The sequence below is a fragment of the Andrographis paniculata genome, unplaced genomic scaffold (genome assembly GCF_009805555.1).
Source record: "Andrographis paniculata isolate CXL003 unplaced genomic scaffold, ASM980555v1 Contig77END, whole genome shotgun sequence".
In the NCBI taxonomy this organism is placed as follows: domain Eukaryota; kingdom Viridiplantae; phylum Streptophyta; class Magnoliopsida; order Lamiales; family Acanthaceae; genus Andrographis; species Andrographis paniculata.
This window is the reverse complement of record NW_026137614.1, coordinates 3,147,088-3,164,414: the sequence shown is the minus strand read 5'-3', so window position 1 is coordinate 3,164,414 and position 17,327 is coordinate 3,147,088. Positions and strand designations below refer to the sequence as shown.

The window sequence follows — 17,327 nt, the reverse complement described above, 5'->3', positions numbered from 1 at the left end:
AAAAAATTATACTTATATTTGTTATATATATACATAGTGTTGTATAAATATATTTTATATACTTAAATAAATAAAAATATATGATGCATTAACGATGGTTATATATTCTTAGTTCATATAAACTGTAATTACAGCTCATTGTAAAAATGCATATTATATATGTTTGAAATTAAAATAAAGTGTTGAATAAATTAATAAATACTACTCATATATTTGTTACATCGCAAAAAAATTAACAAATATAATAAGGTCAAAGACATTTTTGGATGTACCGGAACCAAATTTACATATATGTGTATGATGGTTTCGTAACATAAAATTAATAGATTGACAAGGTAAAAGATATTTGGACGTACCGCGACCAAATTTACACGTATATATACACAATAGTTTCGTACCAAATTAGGTTAGCCGCTCGATCTACTTGTTTAAAATCAGATCCAAAATAAATTTACCTTATTAATAATATTCTCTTCATTCATGTCTTCTTTTTTTCTTTTTCTTTTTTTAATTTTATAAAATAAGGGAAGCAAAAAATTTTCCAAAATATTCCATAACCACAGTTGAATTTCTAAAACGTTTATAATATACTTTTTTCATCGGCCAAACTTACAAATGTAAAGCTTGACATGAAAACTAAAACTCAGTATATTAATATCAACGTAGATAAAGAATAAAAATTATTGTGGGAATATCTGGATAAATTCATTAGGAAGTGTAATTAATTGATAGTGTATGTGTAATTTTAGTGATAACAATAACATTGTTATTATGTATCGAAATATGAATAACAAGAAAGTGTATAATATATTTTTTCTTTTTACTTTTGGTGTTTATGGTATAAATTTAACGAGGGAACCAGTAGCATTACTCTTTGAGTGTGTTTTAGTTAAACTTCCGACCGAATTTACTGTAAACTAGGTTCAACAAGACAAGTCACACTGAATGAACCATATGTGGTAGTAAAAACCTAGAAGCAGCCGAATTTAAATCATTCTCATCGCCACAACTTCATCCTTTACCATTAGGTCTTCTCTTAGAGGACAACGAGTGAAAAGTTTTGTAAGGGCAATTTTGTGATTGAATCTTGATAAGTAATTTTGAATTTGAAGGAATTTGAAGGGTAAATTGATCTCTTGTTGCTCATATTTAAAAATATATATATATACATATATAGTTCTAGTTGAGAGTCAATTTACTGATAACTATTCGCCAGGGAATTACTGGTTACAATACTCAACTAAATCAAAGATTATCAAACATTAAAATCAGAAATCACAAAAATACTTAGGAACTAAGAAATAATGTAAATAAAAACATCACAATTCCATACCAAGTTGTTTCTTTCACTTCTAAACTAGAAAAGTAATCTACTCGCTAGTTATGAAAAAAAGAACAAAGATAACAAAAATAAACATCGTATGAGATTGATCGGATTGACAGGAAAATCTCCTTGGAAAAATCTTTCTCCTTCTTGCCATTGCACGATTTCTCCACTGTTCTGCACTGTTCTCTTTGGCATGAAAAGTGGCACCTCCTCCCTTCAATTTCCTTTTATTGTTGCCCTATTTAGATAACAATTAAGCTTTTTTAGGTCTTTTAATTAATTCTTTAGGTCATTGGTAATTTTTGTTATCTTCTCCCTCAAATTATACCAAATTTATTATTTTTCTTGCAAATCATAAATTAACAAATATATATACAAATCATGTAGAAGCGGATCAAAATCAACCATATATCCCAAATAATATAAACATTTAACGCATACAATTTTTAGCTATCACTTACTTCCATTTTTTAAAAAATATATATATATAAAAAAAAGTAGAAATATTATGCATATTTACAAAATTTCATATCCAACAACATACGTTTCACTTCAAAAATATTGAAACCATAAATATAAAAAATATATATACACAATACGCAAAGTAAGCAAACTCTTTATTAGTTGAAAATACGAGTACATGCATACATGAAGATGAGAAAGATATATTACATATATAAGTTCGAATCGGACAATCGAGCATTTGGAATGGCAACGAGGGGAACACTTTTTTCTCAACATCATCCCGAATGTCTCCGACATATCAAGTTTTTTATCATTCGGTAATTTTCAATTAAAAGAATGCACAAGTGAAGCTAGAAAATGCATTATCATTCTCTCTGCCAAGGAAAACTATTACCTCGCATATGTTGCCTACATTTATGAAAACCATAGTTTGTGTTCTTTTGTGGGTTTTATAACAGGTTTTTACTATACAGTTTCTTATTTTCCTCGAAAAATGTCAAATCAAACGATTATTTTTCTTTTATTATATTATACTACAAGTTTATTTTACATTCAAAATATCACATCAACTTCTATTTATATCACATCAAACAACTATTCAAATTCAACTTTTTACTATTCGAAAATCCAAACCCACAAACAAACACACCCTATGGTGACCGAACTTTGCCCGACTATGGAAGATTGGGATGGAGATCTTGGGACCAAAAGGGGTATTAAAAATCCTTGGTAAACTGTTTTTTTAGTCTCGTAATTGACCCATTTATCATTTTAGTCCCGTAAGTGGAGTCTGTCGCAAATTAGTCCCATAAGTGAAAAATTTTCGCTGTTTTAGTCCTCCGGCGTCGGAGACGCCCGCATGGCTCGCCGGAGGTAACATGTCCGCCAGGTGTCCCGCCAGGTCAGCGACACCTGGCGAACACGTGAATTTTTTTTTAATTTTTTTTAATTAGACAAAATAAAAAAAATACAAAAAAAAAATTTAAAAAAATTAAAAATAAGTTTTAAAAACTTTTTAAAAAAATTAAAAAAAATTAAAAAATCCACGCACCTGGCGGATACGTTACCTCCGGCGAGCCACGCCGGCATCTCCGGCGCCGGAGGACTAAAACAACGAAAATCTTTCACTTATGGGACTAGTTTGCGACATGACATACTCCACTTACAGAACTAAAGTGATAAGGAGGTCCAGTTACGGGATTAAAAATACAGTTTACCCAAAATCCCTTGCATCCATATCCAACCTCTTTTTCATATGAATTGACCACTCAATGAACCATTTTTTTCATTCCCAAACATAATGAAATGAAACAAAAATGAGTTTTAACACTACAAAAAAAAAAAAACAAAAAAAAAATAAAAAATTAGTTATTAAAATTTCATAGCAAAAGATAATGATTTCTTAATGCCATTAATCTCCCGTACATTTTTAATGCTCACAAAAAATAATGATAAATTTATTTTTTTAAAAAATAAAAGATAAAATACAATCCTTCGATTCAAACTGAAAATTGTTCACTATTTAAAAAATATATATGTGCAATCAAAATTAAATATTAAAAGAAAAAAAAAATCGATTTTAGATACTATTTAATTATTTTCAATTCCAACAAAAAATATTAGATTAAGGTTATCTTAACAAGTCTAATCGAAACATTCAATGTGAAAACTTATATAGTGTGAAAACATTCAATGTGAAAACTCATAAAAATAAAATATACCATAAGATATACGTATAAATATGTGATATAAATATGTATTGATGTAATGTTTTAAATGTAAAATTAATTTTTAAAATAATATAAAAAAAATTAGATTTTTTATTTGATATTTTTGGAGAAAAAAAAATTGATGAATATTAAAAATCTTGGAGAATCCTCGAAACAAACATACCCTTAGTGTAGAATGACCAGATTTTTTAAAAATAGTACTCATAAAAATAAAATATACTATAAGATATACATATAACAATAAAAATTAATAAAAACACACTAAAAGACAGCAGTAATATTCAATATATCTTTTTTATAATCAGTCTGTTTAATGGAATAATTCTCCACAAATATTATTAAAAATATAAATGCACACACACATTAATATAATATATTATATCTGTCTCACTAAGGTCTCGTTCATTTTTTGCGTGTTGATCTTTAATATTAATTATTATATCAAAATATAGTATAAATTAAAAAAATACAAAAATACTTCAATTAGTGTCTTATAATACTAATAGAAGAATATTTATAAAAAAAATTATACAAATATAATAATATTTTTAATATTAAATACATAAATTTGACCCTACAGACAAGGGCGGATCTATCAGCCTACCTTGCCCCACCCCACCCTCTTTTAATTTATTTACTTATTTTTATATATTTTTAAATATATATATATATATAAAAGCCTAGAAAAAATTATTGGAATAAATAATAATATTAATAATAATTTTAATTATAGATTTTTTTTTTCTAATAAATATGTATTACTATATTTTATTTCATACAAATTCAAAAATGAATTTTTACAATGTATAGTAAATAATACTATTGTAATTGTTATTTTGTAATTTTTTAAAAGGTAACAATTAGAAAGATAAAATTAGTTGGACAATAAATAGACATATAAAATATATTTCTTCCATCTTAAAATAATAAGTTATTTTTTTATTTTTTCGATCTCAAAATAATAATTTTATTTTCATAAATAATTATATATTATATATTTTTTATTATTTTTATATAAATGTCATTACTTTTATACGCAAATACACTATTAATGATATTTTAGTTTTTTTACTATCTATTTTATCTTCATTTTAAAGATAATATTATTATTTTTTAAATTTCGAGTCGAACTCAAATGTCTTTATTGTTTCGAGATCGGAAAAGTATTTTGTTAATTAAAAAAAAAATAGTCTCCCCTCTAACTTGATCCTAGTTACGCCACTGCTACAGACGGACGGAGAGAGTATATCATTTACTATATAAAAAATTAATCATTCAACACAAAATATTATTTTTTATATTACCAATACAGTTCTCCATATCTCACATACAAAAAATTAATTTATCTAAAAATATTGAGCGAACAAACCCGAGTATCTTCTTAATTCGTCGTACCTTAAAACAAAGCATCTAAAATTTTAAATAATAAACAAACACAATCTTAATTCGTTGTTATAAAATTTTATGTACGATGTGATGTGACTTCTCCCTCGACCTATCTCTTACACACATGTACACATCATCATTCCTTGTCATGTTGTCGTCTTCTTTAGTTCTTGAATCTCACCAAAAAAATGAAATAATATTGACGTGCCCTTTCAATTTTTATTATTACTATTTTTATTTTTATTTTTTTGTATAATTTTCTATTTATTTATTTTTTCAATTAATATATATATATTTTTATTTTTATAAAATTAATTTAGGATAATTATATTTAAATATTAATTTTATATTTAATTATATTATAAAATTTTATTCTCCAATAATATATATTGAATATATTTTTATTATAATAAAAATTTTAAAATACATGACAATGTTTCGGCCTAACCCGCAACCCAAATCGAACCTTTAACCCAAATCCGACCCGCAACCTCTATTCTTTGCGGCGGATAACAGCAACAATGCATTGTAAATAATTTTAAATTGTATTTCTTGTTTGTTGCAGCATTCCACAACAAATAGAAAAATTAATTATTGTAATAAAGATTGTTGCGAAAGTCCGCATCAATTACTTTATTTATAAATTTTATTAAATTTTCAGTAAAATTTGTTACAATAGATCATTACGCGATAAATTTTTCGCAACAATATCATAATTTTCTAGTAGCGACACAGCTAAGTATGGTGCGGCGAAAACCAAATCAAGAAAAAAGAGCTAACCGGCAGAAAACCTATAGCACCCGCAACAACTTCTCTTCTTTTGTTTTTTTTGTCATTTTTTCCCGAAACTAAACATCATCCAAAAATCTAGAAAAAGGCAAACAACAGTAATGTTTCTAGCATCATAGATGGTGATGGAAAATTCGTCCATAAATTAAACAAAGCAAATGAAACTATCGACTCGAAACTCTTCATGACATTAACACATAAAACCAAGCAATGCAAACATCGGCAGGTCATGTTCCTCGAACACAACTTCTTCAAAGTTCATTAAAGTGACAACCACAAAGTTATCAACCTATCAGGCGTGTTCTATCCCTAGACAAAGAACTAAACAAATTATAAGACCAGGGACTTTAAAATTTTACAAGTATAAAATAGTGCTCCTTGCGCTGCTATTGATTTTAGGGATAAATGTTTTTATAGTCTCGTACATGGCACTCTTTATCATTTTGATCTTGTAATTGAAGTCTCTGTGAAAATAGTCTTATATCTAATCGGCAGTGGTCGGGTCTATGTGGTAAACATGTACAACAAGTACAGGTAAGTTTTTGCAATTCTTTCATCATTCAAGACAATTATTCAAATAATTATTTCACTAATTAGATTAACATGTAACCTAAATCATATCGATTCACGCGCGCACGCATTCACTGATGCTAAAAAGGTCATAGACACAACAACTAATAGTGTACAATGTAAATTAACTTACGAAAATTTAACTATCCAAAATTTTGCTCATAGTCTTTAAAAAGGATTTTTTTTTTTTTTTTTTTTTTTTTTTTTTTTTTTTTTTTTATGATTCTTTGGCTATCAACTTGATTCGAGAGAGGAAAGAAAGAAATTGGATACCTCTAGAAGTTGGTTAGAAGTGATCTCCAATAAGAGAAATCTTTTCTGTCTCGAAGATGTCTAGTGCCGAACCCTCATTGCCCCATTTTCCATGCAGACCTGAACTATGTGCCACATTTATGTCATCGAAGTTCCTGCATGCAATATAGTCTAATTTATTACTTAAATCTTTGGGAGATATCACAAATTTGCAGGGTGTAGTTAAAAACTGTATCAACACCAGATCCTCCGCCTATTTAGCTAGATGAACAAACCATATATAGATACTAACACTCTATGTAATTAATCAAGAATCGGAACAAACAGTATTCGTCTTATTGCAAGAAGCCATCCAAAATTATACAATACTATAAATACAACGTTATTTTTGTAGTTAAACAAAATGTTCTAAAAGACCTCATATCCTATAGCCAATTAGAATTATAAGCTAACAAAAAAAAAACATAGAAACCATAAATAACTCACAATATATTAATATGTAGTAGCTTACTTCGTCTCATTGTTTACAACAATGCACATATGTATGCACACGAAAGAGAAATATATATATATATATATCAATGGAGAGATCAGAACCAAATACCACCAAGCATACACAAAAAAAAAAAATGTCACCGATTCAAAATGCCACAACATAGTTTTATCAAAATACCAAGTTAGAAGAAGGACAATGAAATACCTGTCAGAACATGGACATCTTTGAGGCCTTCTTCCCCAGGATCGCCTCCCAAACCAATGGCAAGAAAGGCCCTTTCTTATCCAAGTATTCCCGGATAGGTTTCTCTTCAAAAGCAAAACCTCTCTCCCTCATCGAACTGATGACATTCTTTGCCTCTTCCAGGCCCTTCTCCCTGCAATACGCATCAACTAATCCCGTGAAAGTTTCCAAATTTGGGGAATGCCCAGCTTCCAATGCTTCAAGCATGAACCTGTGGGCGTCATCCAACCTCTTCCTACTGTACAACCCTCGAATCAAAACCTGGTAGCTGAACACATTAGGGACCACTTCATTGCTCTGCATTTTCTTAAAAATTCTTACTGCATCGTCAAACTTGCAAGCCTTGCAAAAGCCTTCCACTACTGCGGTGTACACGATGACCTCGGGAATTGTACCCTTCTCCCGCATTATTCCAAACAGCTTCATTGCCTCCTGCACCAGCCCATCTTTACACAGCCCGTCAAGCATGGCCACCGCATTTGGGATCAACCCTGTCTCCTTCATCTTCTTAAATATCTCATCTGCTTCCTCTGGAGCAGATGCTGTTTCAGCAGTTTCCGATTTCTCGTCCAGATCAGTTCTATTCACCATCTCAGATTTGGGGATAGAGTGCTCCTGTTTACTCTCAAAACTGAGCTTGAACCTTTCCAAAAAATCAGAATCAGTCTCGCCTTTAATTGAACTTCGGTTTTCATTTTCGCGGATAGGGTTAAACTTTGGGGAACGAGAGTTTGAGGGTGGATGAGATTGCCTTCTCAAAGGTCTGTTAGGAATGGGTTCCGGGGGGTTACTAGAACGCCCTCCACTATCATCAATAAAGGAAAAGGTGCGTATGTTTCGAAAGAGATGAGCTGTAGAAAGTAACCGAGGCTTAGTTCTGAGCGCAGTGGACATCTGAAGGAAGGAAGATGATAAGATTCTGCTGCAATTTTGAAAGAACTTTCATTAAACCGAAAGAAAGAATCAAAATTCATCTAAAGAATGCCAAAACTGTCAACGAGAAAAAGAGAGATATTATATCACCATGAAATATTTCAACTAAACAACAAAGCTATCAAAGCATTCTCCTGAAAGATAAAATCAAATCCCTTAAAGACTATACAAATCAATAAATGAGTGCAACCACAAGTTTCAAAACATATATATAAACTCATATAGCCAAACAAAACCTAAATCAAACTATCCCAACTTCGATAGCACAATAGCAAAGCTTCCGAATTAGATGCAAATTCCAACAAATTAGGACGCCATAAGGTTTTGGCTTATTGTAATCCGGAGAAAATCAGCAACGTCGCATGCATATGGAGCCGAAATAAGGTATATGGTTCAGTAAATTAATTCCCCCAGTTTCTTCAAGTTTCGGGTTTAGGATTTAGTCAGAACCAACAAAAATGATAAACTCTTACTATAGGCAGATGATAAACTCTACTCTTAGAATAAATCTAAAATCAACACAATCAATTACAACTAAAACCAAACAATTAATACCCTAAATATCCATAGCCACCGGCAATAAAATGAATCACGACAAATAATTCAAAATTAGAGCGAGAATTGAACTTACAAAGCTTCTTACGAAGCCGCAAAGGACGAATACTTAAAACGACTAGCTGCCGACGCCGACGGAGGCCGGAAAGAAAAATGAGAGCCGAGGATAGGAAACAAATAAATAGACTTGCCCATTCGGTTTGGAACCGCCGGTTTTCCGGTTTTCGAATCGGCAGTTACGGTTCGAACCGGAAGGGTTACAAAGCGAACGTCATTTCGACGATACGATTTTGTCGAACCGGCGGTTCGACAGTTGAATTTGTTTTTTTTTTTTTTTTTTTTTTTTTAATCTTACAGCACCAGGCAAGGAGAGTGAGTGAAGAAGAAGAGGAAAAAACTAAGGGTAAATTGTTAGGTTGGTTTTAGCAAAAGTGCACAAAATACTCGTGTTTTAAGTAAAATTGCTTTGTGTTAATATAAAGTTTGAACAAAATATTTTTTTTGTCCAAAATTAATGTTTAGTTCTAAATAAAAATTTAAATTATGTAAGTTTTATAAAAATATAAAATATAAAATATCTTAAATAATATTTCTAATAAAATAAATAAATAAATAATTTATCAATCATTTATTTTTATAATTTCGATAAAAATCACGTAACAAATTGTTATAACCAAACATCAGTTTTAAAAAAAAGATGTGTTTCTTACAAATTTTAAATTAATATTTTTTATTTTGTACATTTTTTAAGATGGTGTTATATAATTTATTATGATAATGATAATAAATTTATAATTAAATTTTTTTATACTATCGAATTTTTATAAAACTAAAAATAAAATAATATTAATAAAATAAATAATTATCAATGATATATAAAAAATAATACTAATATAATATTATTTTTTATATTGATATTTTAAATCTTATAGTATTTTTTGTTACATAACTGTTTTAAATTTAAATTATTTATTACATTAATATTTTTATAATTTATTTTTATTTATTTAATTCAAAATTTAATTTAATTATTTATTAAATTTATTATTTTTATAGTAGCAATCTAATTAATATTATTTATATAATTTTTACACAATAAATAAATATTTAAATATAATTTAAATTAAAAAAAATAATTGTAAAATAAAATTTAAATTTAAAAAATTTAATAAATATAAAAAATTATATTAAAAATAAATATATATTTATAAAACAAACACAATTTTAAACAACCAAATTGTTTGAAACCAATTAGTAAATTATTATTCAATTGGAGGTTTTCGGTCACCATCTAAAATGGGCAAATTAGTTGAGGCAACGAGTAATTATTAGTAATTTTAGAAAAATAAATTAAAATAATAATTAGAGGTAATGAAGTAGCTCTCAACTTTAGCATAATTTCTAGCATAATTTCTTTAAATATAAAATATGAAATGATTTGAAAAAATATTTTTTATATGAAATATTCTATTTGTCTCATATTTATATATCTATTTGTTTTTTATACGGAGTTTTAGAAATATTAGAATAAAGTAAAAATAAAGATAAAAAGACTAAATTAACCCTATTAGTATGGTAAATTGGAAGGTATCTGTAATGTTAGGTAGATAGTACAATTACTAAAAAAAATAAAATGAATAATTTGTTATGGGACGGACAAAATGAAAAAATGAATAGATTGTTAAGGAACAATGGAGTATATAAAATTGTGTAGATAATATACGATAATAAATATACTCCCTCCGTCCCAGATACCGTGTCTGCTACACTGTAGACACGATATTTTTGGAGGGGTGTAATTAGTAGATAATTAAAAATGTATTAGTGAAAATAATTATCCTATAATATAAATAATTATAAATTAAGATTAAGATAACTAATTAATTTAATTAAAATTTAAAAAAAATTAAAAAATTTAAAATGAGATTAAAGTGTGTAATCATTTTTAAAAAAAGAAAAGTGACATGGTATGTGAGACGGACAGAAACAACAACATGTACATGATATCTGAGACGAAGAGAGTATTTAATATATTAATTTTTTTAAAAGAATGTATTGATTTATTTTCATAAAACAAATAAACAAAGATGTTCATAGTTTTGGATCATATACTAATTTGTAATTTAATTTAGTATTTGTTTAACTAAATCTTAATTTCTAATCTTTTATTGATTTAAATTAAATATTTATATAGAAATATTATTTAATCTTTCCAAATAAAAGAAGTTGGTAAGTGGTTGTAGATTTCATATAATAGCTTTTTATTTACAAAATTTATCTTATTTTCTATATAAAAATAAATGTTTGGTTAAAAGGCCAGCAAATGAGAGAGTTACCAAAATCACACGTAAGTACACATTCAATTAAATAAAGGTAAAAAAGCTGTAAAAAAGGAAACCCGAGGACCAAAACGAAATTTCCTAGAAGCATTCATATTCAGGTGGTCCCGGACCACAAGACCACTACCACGGGCGATAGCTTATCACAGAACAGATACATCATTCAACCCCTCGTCTTATAACGGACGTTAAGTCTTAACGGAATCCGTCACGGTTTCTTTCTGCTTTAACCTCAATTCAATCGCTCTGCCCATTTTCTACTGTAGAGATTTTATTTATTATTTTGTAATTTTTTTTTAATTATTATTTTCTCTGCGGATTTATTGCGGAAGGTACTCTCTGATTTCCTGTTCTTATCGATTATGGAAAATTTCTGATTTGGGAAGGTATATCTGTTGTTTAGGCGTTGTTTTACGTGTTTGGTGGTCGTAGATTTGATATTGTTTAGTGTTGTGTGATTTATCTGCTTCATTGATCGATTATGGGGTCGAAGATTGAGCATCTGTACGTGAAAATGAGTTATTCGGTGTTTTTGTAGGGTTATTTGTTCTAGGCTTTCGTTGATTTTGGTTGGTGTTGATAGTTAGGTTTTAGCAAAATTGGTAAAATTATTTGTGAGAGGATAAATAAGGTTTAGGAAATGGGGGAAGATCTGATGACAGGGTTGAATATCGAGAATTATCATCCATCGACATTCCTGTCCATGGATTCTTCAATTGCTGCCTGTGACATGAATAGGCAAGTTATTCTTTCCGGTCCACCGGATATTAATCTTCCATTGTTGGTGGAGCCGAGCCCTCCTCCTCCTCCTCTGGTGGCTCAGTCATGGAGCCATGAGATGTTTGATATGCTTGAGGTTGGGCTTGGGCATCCGGCAGGTGATTCGGATAAGCTAATTGAGTTACCTAAGCTTGGTCGAAAGTTCGCCAAGAGATTGGACAATGTGTGGGGTGCTTGGTTCTTTTTCAGCTTCTATTTCAAGCCTGTTGTTAAGGAAAACTCGAAGTGGGATGACAATGGCATTTCTGGATTCGATAAGAATGATCTAAAGCTCGATGTCTTCTTGGTGCAGCATGATATGGAGAATATATATATGTGGGTTTTCAAGGAGAAGCCGGAGAATGCATTGGGTAAGATGCAGCTGAGAAGCTTCATGAATGGCCATTCTCGCGAGGGGCAGCGCCCATTTCCATTTAGTGTTGATAAAGGTTTTGTTCGGTCTCATAAAATGCAGAGGAAACACTACAGAGGACTCTCTAATCCGCAGTGTTTACATGGGATAGAATTGGTCCCATCGCCCAATTTGATGCGCCTCGACGAGGAAGAGCAGAAGAGATGGGTGGAACTCACTGGTAGAGATCTCAACTTTTGCATTCCCCCCGATGCGAAGGATTTTATCACGTGGAGGAACCTCCCAAACGTAGATTTTGAGCTTGAAAGACCACTTCCTTTGGCGAAGAAGAAACTTCTCAATGGATCGGGTTTGAATTTATCGACTCAACCATCTAACAATGTGAATGCGAATGGGAATGGTTTGAAAAGGAAAGATCTATTGTCGAATGGAAATGACGAAGATTGCACTTTTCCTAATAATGCCAATGGGAATCGACATCAAGATGCAGAATTCCATCAAATCGATCCTCCTTGGATGAATGAGTTCACTGGCGTAATGAGAAACGTAAATGGTCCTGTTACAGCTGCAAAAACTATATACGAAGATGAAGAAGGATACTTGATACTTGTTACGTTACCTCTTACTGATCCTGGCAGCGTGAAAGTTCATTGGTCGAACAATCTCCACCATGGAGTGGTGAAGATTTCTTCGATTAGCACAGCGTGCATGCCGTTTCTTCAGAGAAGGGACCGTATGTTTAAGCTCACTGATCCAGCTCCGGAGCACTGCCCCCATGGGGAATTTAAACGTGAAATCATGCTGCCCACAAGGATCCCTGATGATGCACAGCTCGAAGCTTATTTCCACAAGAATGAAACAATTCTCGAGATAAAAGTGCCTAAACATCGAATGGGACCAGAAGAGCACGAGGTTACTGTTTGCCTTCGCCCTCCGAATGAATTTGGATTGTCTTGAATGAGGTATATCCTAACCGAACAATGGGTAAGCCCCGGCACACTGATTAGGTATATTCAATAGTATTGAAATTTTTATACACATCATATTGAATTTTCGACTTAGCTCAAGCTGTTGCTCTTGTTCTTGTTATTTTCCCGATCTTTTTGAATCTTTATGGCTGTAGTTTGGGCGTTTTCTTAGCTTTAGATGCCGAGTGATTTTTGTGAAGTCTAAAATCCTTACTGATTCGTTTGGCATTAATTTAAGCCCCCTTGGTGTCTGATTATTACCTTGATCGATGGGAAAGTCGAAAAAAGACTCCATTGATGAGTAACCAAGATAGGTACGTACCTTCGAGCGCGGCAATTTTGCCAATTATTGTGATGTTTGATATATAGCTTCTTGGCTTTCATTATGAAACTTTTAAGGATCGAAATCGAAAGAAATCTGCACTTTGCAGAGAATAGATCAAAGCAAGTGCTTGAAAAGATTGAAAGAAATCCATGAATGGATTTTATGGATGTTGATAGATTTTGTTATGGTATTTTTTTTATTTTTTTTGGAAATTCTTGTGTACACATGATCATGAGTTGTTGCTATATAATACTAAGTGTTGTTTGTTTGTCTGTCATTTTGTTCATATCTGTTTAGTGTTTGTGTAATTTACAAGAGGAGGAGCTTTGAGTGTAGATGAAATGTGAAATATTTTAACCACAACACATTTGTGGCAAGAATTGGCAGAAGAAATATTTGAATTCAACCGCTAGATTTGTTTTCTGTTCTTTTTTCCTTTCCTTTTTTTTTTTTTTTTTTTTTTTCCGAGATGGTGTAGGATGAATTTGTGATCGGCTAGGATAGCATTTGCTGGTTTTTTTCACATCATAAAAATAATAATAATAATAAAAAGGGTATGTTTGTTTTGTAAGATTGGTGGAAAGAAAATTTTTTATGCTAGGTACAGGGAATTATGTAAATAATATAAAAATAATGAATATGTGTTGTGTATTAATTTTTTTGGAAAAACTTATTGAAAAAAATAATTGGAAGAAAATAAAATCCTTGTAAGTGAATAATCAATGGCTCGGCCCTAATTTATATATTACATATTTGAGTTCAGTGGGCTTCAAGTAACTATATCTTATTAATTATTTTTTTAATTTTCTTTTTTTAAAATATTTATATTAATTGCTATAGTTAATAGATTATCATTAATATTATATAGTTATTATTGATCTAATTAATAAATATATTTAATAAAATTTAAAATTTACAATAGTTATGAATATTACTCTTTTTGTCCTATTAAATTAGTTTACTTTTTTAGTCTATCATACGAAATTAGTCTACTTTTGTGATATACAAATAATTAGTAAATAATAATTAAAATTATATTTAATTATATTTAATTAAATTACTAATATCCCTAACTCTGTTTATTTGATTGTAAATTTAAAAATTGGGTTAGAATTTGAATAAAAATTGGGTTAGAATTTGAATAATAAAAATTAAAATAAATATTTAATATCATATAAATAGATCTTTTTGTAACGCTTGTTGTTAAAAAAAAAAAAAAAAAAATCATGAAGGTGTAAAATTATAAAATTATGTTTCATTTTAGTATTTTGGCATAAAATATTATATTTGAGTATCATATATGCAATTCGGTTAGAAATTGTTCGATACGGTATGTACACCAGAAATATCGAATTATATTAAAACATATCAATTTTTTTAGTTTATTATCGATACCGGATAAAAAATTCGGTATACATGTCAAATTGTATATTGTTATAATATCGAAAGAAAAAGTTCGGTATGGTATCATATCATACCGAAAATTAGCTATTTCGGTAATTCGGTATTTTTTTCATGCGTAAATTTGGTATACCAGAAATATCGGATTATATTCTATAACATACCAAATTTTTTGGTCTATTTATCAATACCAGACAAAAAATATTGTATACATGTCAAATTATATGTTGTTACAATATCGAAAAAGTTTGGTATGGTATCATATCGTATCGAAAATTAACTATTTCGGTAATTCGGTATTTTTTTCATCCATAAATTTGGTATACCAAATTACAGATATGGTAAAACACCAAATCAAAAATTTTGATTCGGTATACAATATGCGATACAAATGTTAATATATCATAACGAATCATTCCTACTAATAACCAAATTCAAGAAACTTGATATATTGTTTATTTTTTTTAAAAAAAAATTATAATTACAATTTTTTTATTGTGTTAATTATATTTAAATTATTAAAGTTAATTTATTTTTTTATTATCTAATTGCACATGTTGATTTACAATCAATACAATAACTTTTTCTAAAAAAATAAATAAATATCAGTACATAAAATATTCAATATTAAAAAAATATTTTAACATTTATTTTATTATTTCATTAAACAAAAAAATATTTAAAATAATACTTTATTACAAACATTACATCATCTAATCAAATTAATTGATTGCATAACACAACATTTCTCAATATATATGTAAAAATAAAAAATAAATAAAAACTAATTTCATGAGATCAAAGGAGTATGCTTCAAATAATAAAAATTATCATTTACCATACTAAAATTATATTTTTCTTTCATTATACATAAAAATTGAATCGACAAATGGTGAATTTGTTATAAACTTAAGTGTTTTTATGTACGTAGCAATTACATATCCTCTACGCAGTGGCTACGGAAGTGTAGATGCATTTAAATTTCACGCTACACCGCCTCCTGATTTGATCCATTATTCTTATAACTAGAATTTCGATTATTCGAAAAAAGAACGTTTTGAATTCACTCAAAAAAGAATGATCGTTGTCAATCTTAAAAATCTGATTTTCAATATCAAAATGAATCGAGTAATTATCTCAAGTACTATCCCTAACTAAAAGAAGTATCATCAGAGACAAAATTCCGAATGTCTCTGGCAAAAAATAAAAGAATATATATATATATAAACACACACCTGTACACACACATACATATATGCTTATATATACCACCTAATATATTATTTACTATTTATTATATAACAAGTGTTACATTTTTGTAGTATTTGTGTAGGTTTGAGAGATAAATTTTAATTTTGAATAATAAAATTTTTAAATTGAAATAATTATTTTATATAATATAATATAATAAAGATATATTAATCTAATATTTTTAATATAGAATTATTTTTAATATAAGAAAAATAAAATAATAAATATTTAATTTGTTATATTTGATGAAAAAGAAAAATTAGTGAATCCTAAAACATGAATTGAAAAGGATGGACAAGGCTTTCCAAAAAAATACTTCTGTCTTTCCATTAACAATATATTTATTTTTCTATTTCGGTTCGTCTCATAACAAAATATTCATTTTTTAGTAACGGTATTTTCTACTAATATTAAAAATACACTTACATTTGTAATATATTACACAAATGTCATTACATTTATATTATACAATATTAATAAAAATATTTTAGTATTTTCTACTTTTTTTCATACCACACCCCTCAATATAATATTAATATTTTTAAAAATCCGTGTAAAGAACAAACTGATAAATAAATAAGAGACTGAAGAAGTATAAAATGGTTTAGGATCCCATGAATTTCAATATCTGAAAATGGATTTTGATCTGCATTTTTGTTTTAGCTTAAGAGTTATTTGAATAAAATATTTTATAAGAATAAATAGTACTACATCTGTCAGGTTTTAAGGGTCTCGCATGTTGATCTTTGAATATTAATAATTATATTAAAAATAGTATAAATTAAAAAAAAAAAATTACAAAAGTACTTTTATCAGTGTCTTATAAATAATCATATTATTTTAAAATTATATTTTATTGTTAAATACAATGACACAAAATATAAAAGTGACATCAGAGACGATGGAAGAGGAGTACTTCTTAATTCCAAAAAGATTGAACAATCTTGTTATCATAAATAATCATATTATTCTAAAATTATTCTCATTCTTTTATTATTATTATTATTATTATTATTATTATATAGATATATTTACTTTTTATACTTAAAATCAAAATAAAAAATAAAAAATAAAATCTTCAGAAATGGAGAAAATATTTATATAAAATCATAAAAATTACACAATATTGTATAATAAGAATAATAAAATAAAACTTCAAATAAAC

The 17,327-nt window shown here is 28.4% G+C and overlaps 2 protein-coding genes across 5 annotated transcripts; one reads left to right on the top strand and one right to left on the bottom strand.

The window, feature by feature from the left end:
- Window positions 1-1,413: 1,413 nt before the first annotated feature.
- LOC127239446 (pentatricopeptide repeat-containing protein At4g38150-like) lies at window positions 1,414-8,891 on the bottom strand. 4 transcript variants are annotated; one of them, XR_007836133.1, is made up of 4 exons: window positions 8,823-8,891; window positions 7,220-8,180; window positions 6,541-6,674; window positions 1,414-1,565 (listed from the first exon to the last, which is right to left on the bottom strand). XR_007836133.1 is itself a non-coding variant. In XM_051257604.1 (3 exons), exon 2 carries the CDS (start codon window positions 8,150-8,152, stop codon window positions 7,223-7,225), a length of 930 nt encoding a protein of 309 aa, XP_051113561.1. In that variant the 5' UTR covers window positions 8,153-8,177; window positions 8,823-8,889; the 3' UTR covers window positions 5,795-6,674; window positions 7,220-7,222. The 4 variants fall into 4 exon arrangements, 2 of the variants coding, with proteins under 2 accessions (XP_051113561.1, XP_051113559.1); XR_007836134.1 differs by lacking the exon at window positions 1,414-1,565 and adding an exon at window positions 5,569-5,775; XM_051257604.1 differs by lacking the exon at window positions 1,414-1,565 and having other exon boundaries at window positions 5,795-6,674; window positions 7,220-8,177; window positions 8,823-8,889.
- A 2,396-nt stretch (window positions 8,892-11,287) lies between these two features.
- Window positions 11,288-13,900, top strand: LOC127239456 (uncharacterized). The gene has a single exon (XM_051257620.1). The coding sequence runs from the start codon at window positions 11,726-11,728 to the stop codon at window positions 13,172-13,174; it is 1,449 nt and encodes a 482-aa protein (XP_051113577.1). The 5' UTR covers window positions 11,288-11,725; the 3' UTR covers window positions 13,175-13,900.
- The last annotated feature ends 3,427 nt before the right edge of the window (window positions 13,901-17,327 follow it).

Coding starts and splice junctions, on each gene's coding strand:
- LOC127239446 (XM_051257602.1), bottom strand. CDS start 8,152: ATGTCCACTGCGCTCAGAACTAAGCCTCGGTTACTTTCTACAGCTCAT.
- LOC127239456 (XM_051257620.1), top strand. CDS start 11,726: ATGGGGGAAGATCTGATGACAGGGTTGAATATCGAGAATTATCATCCA.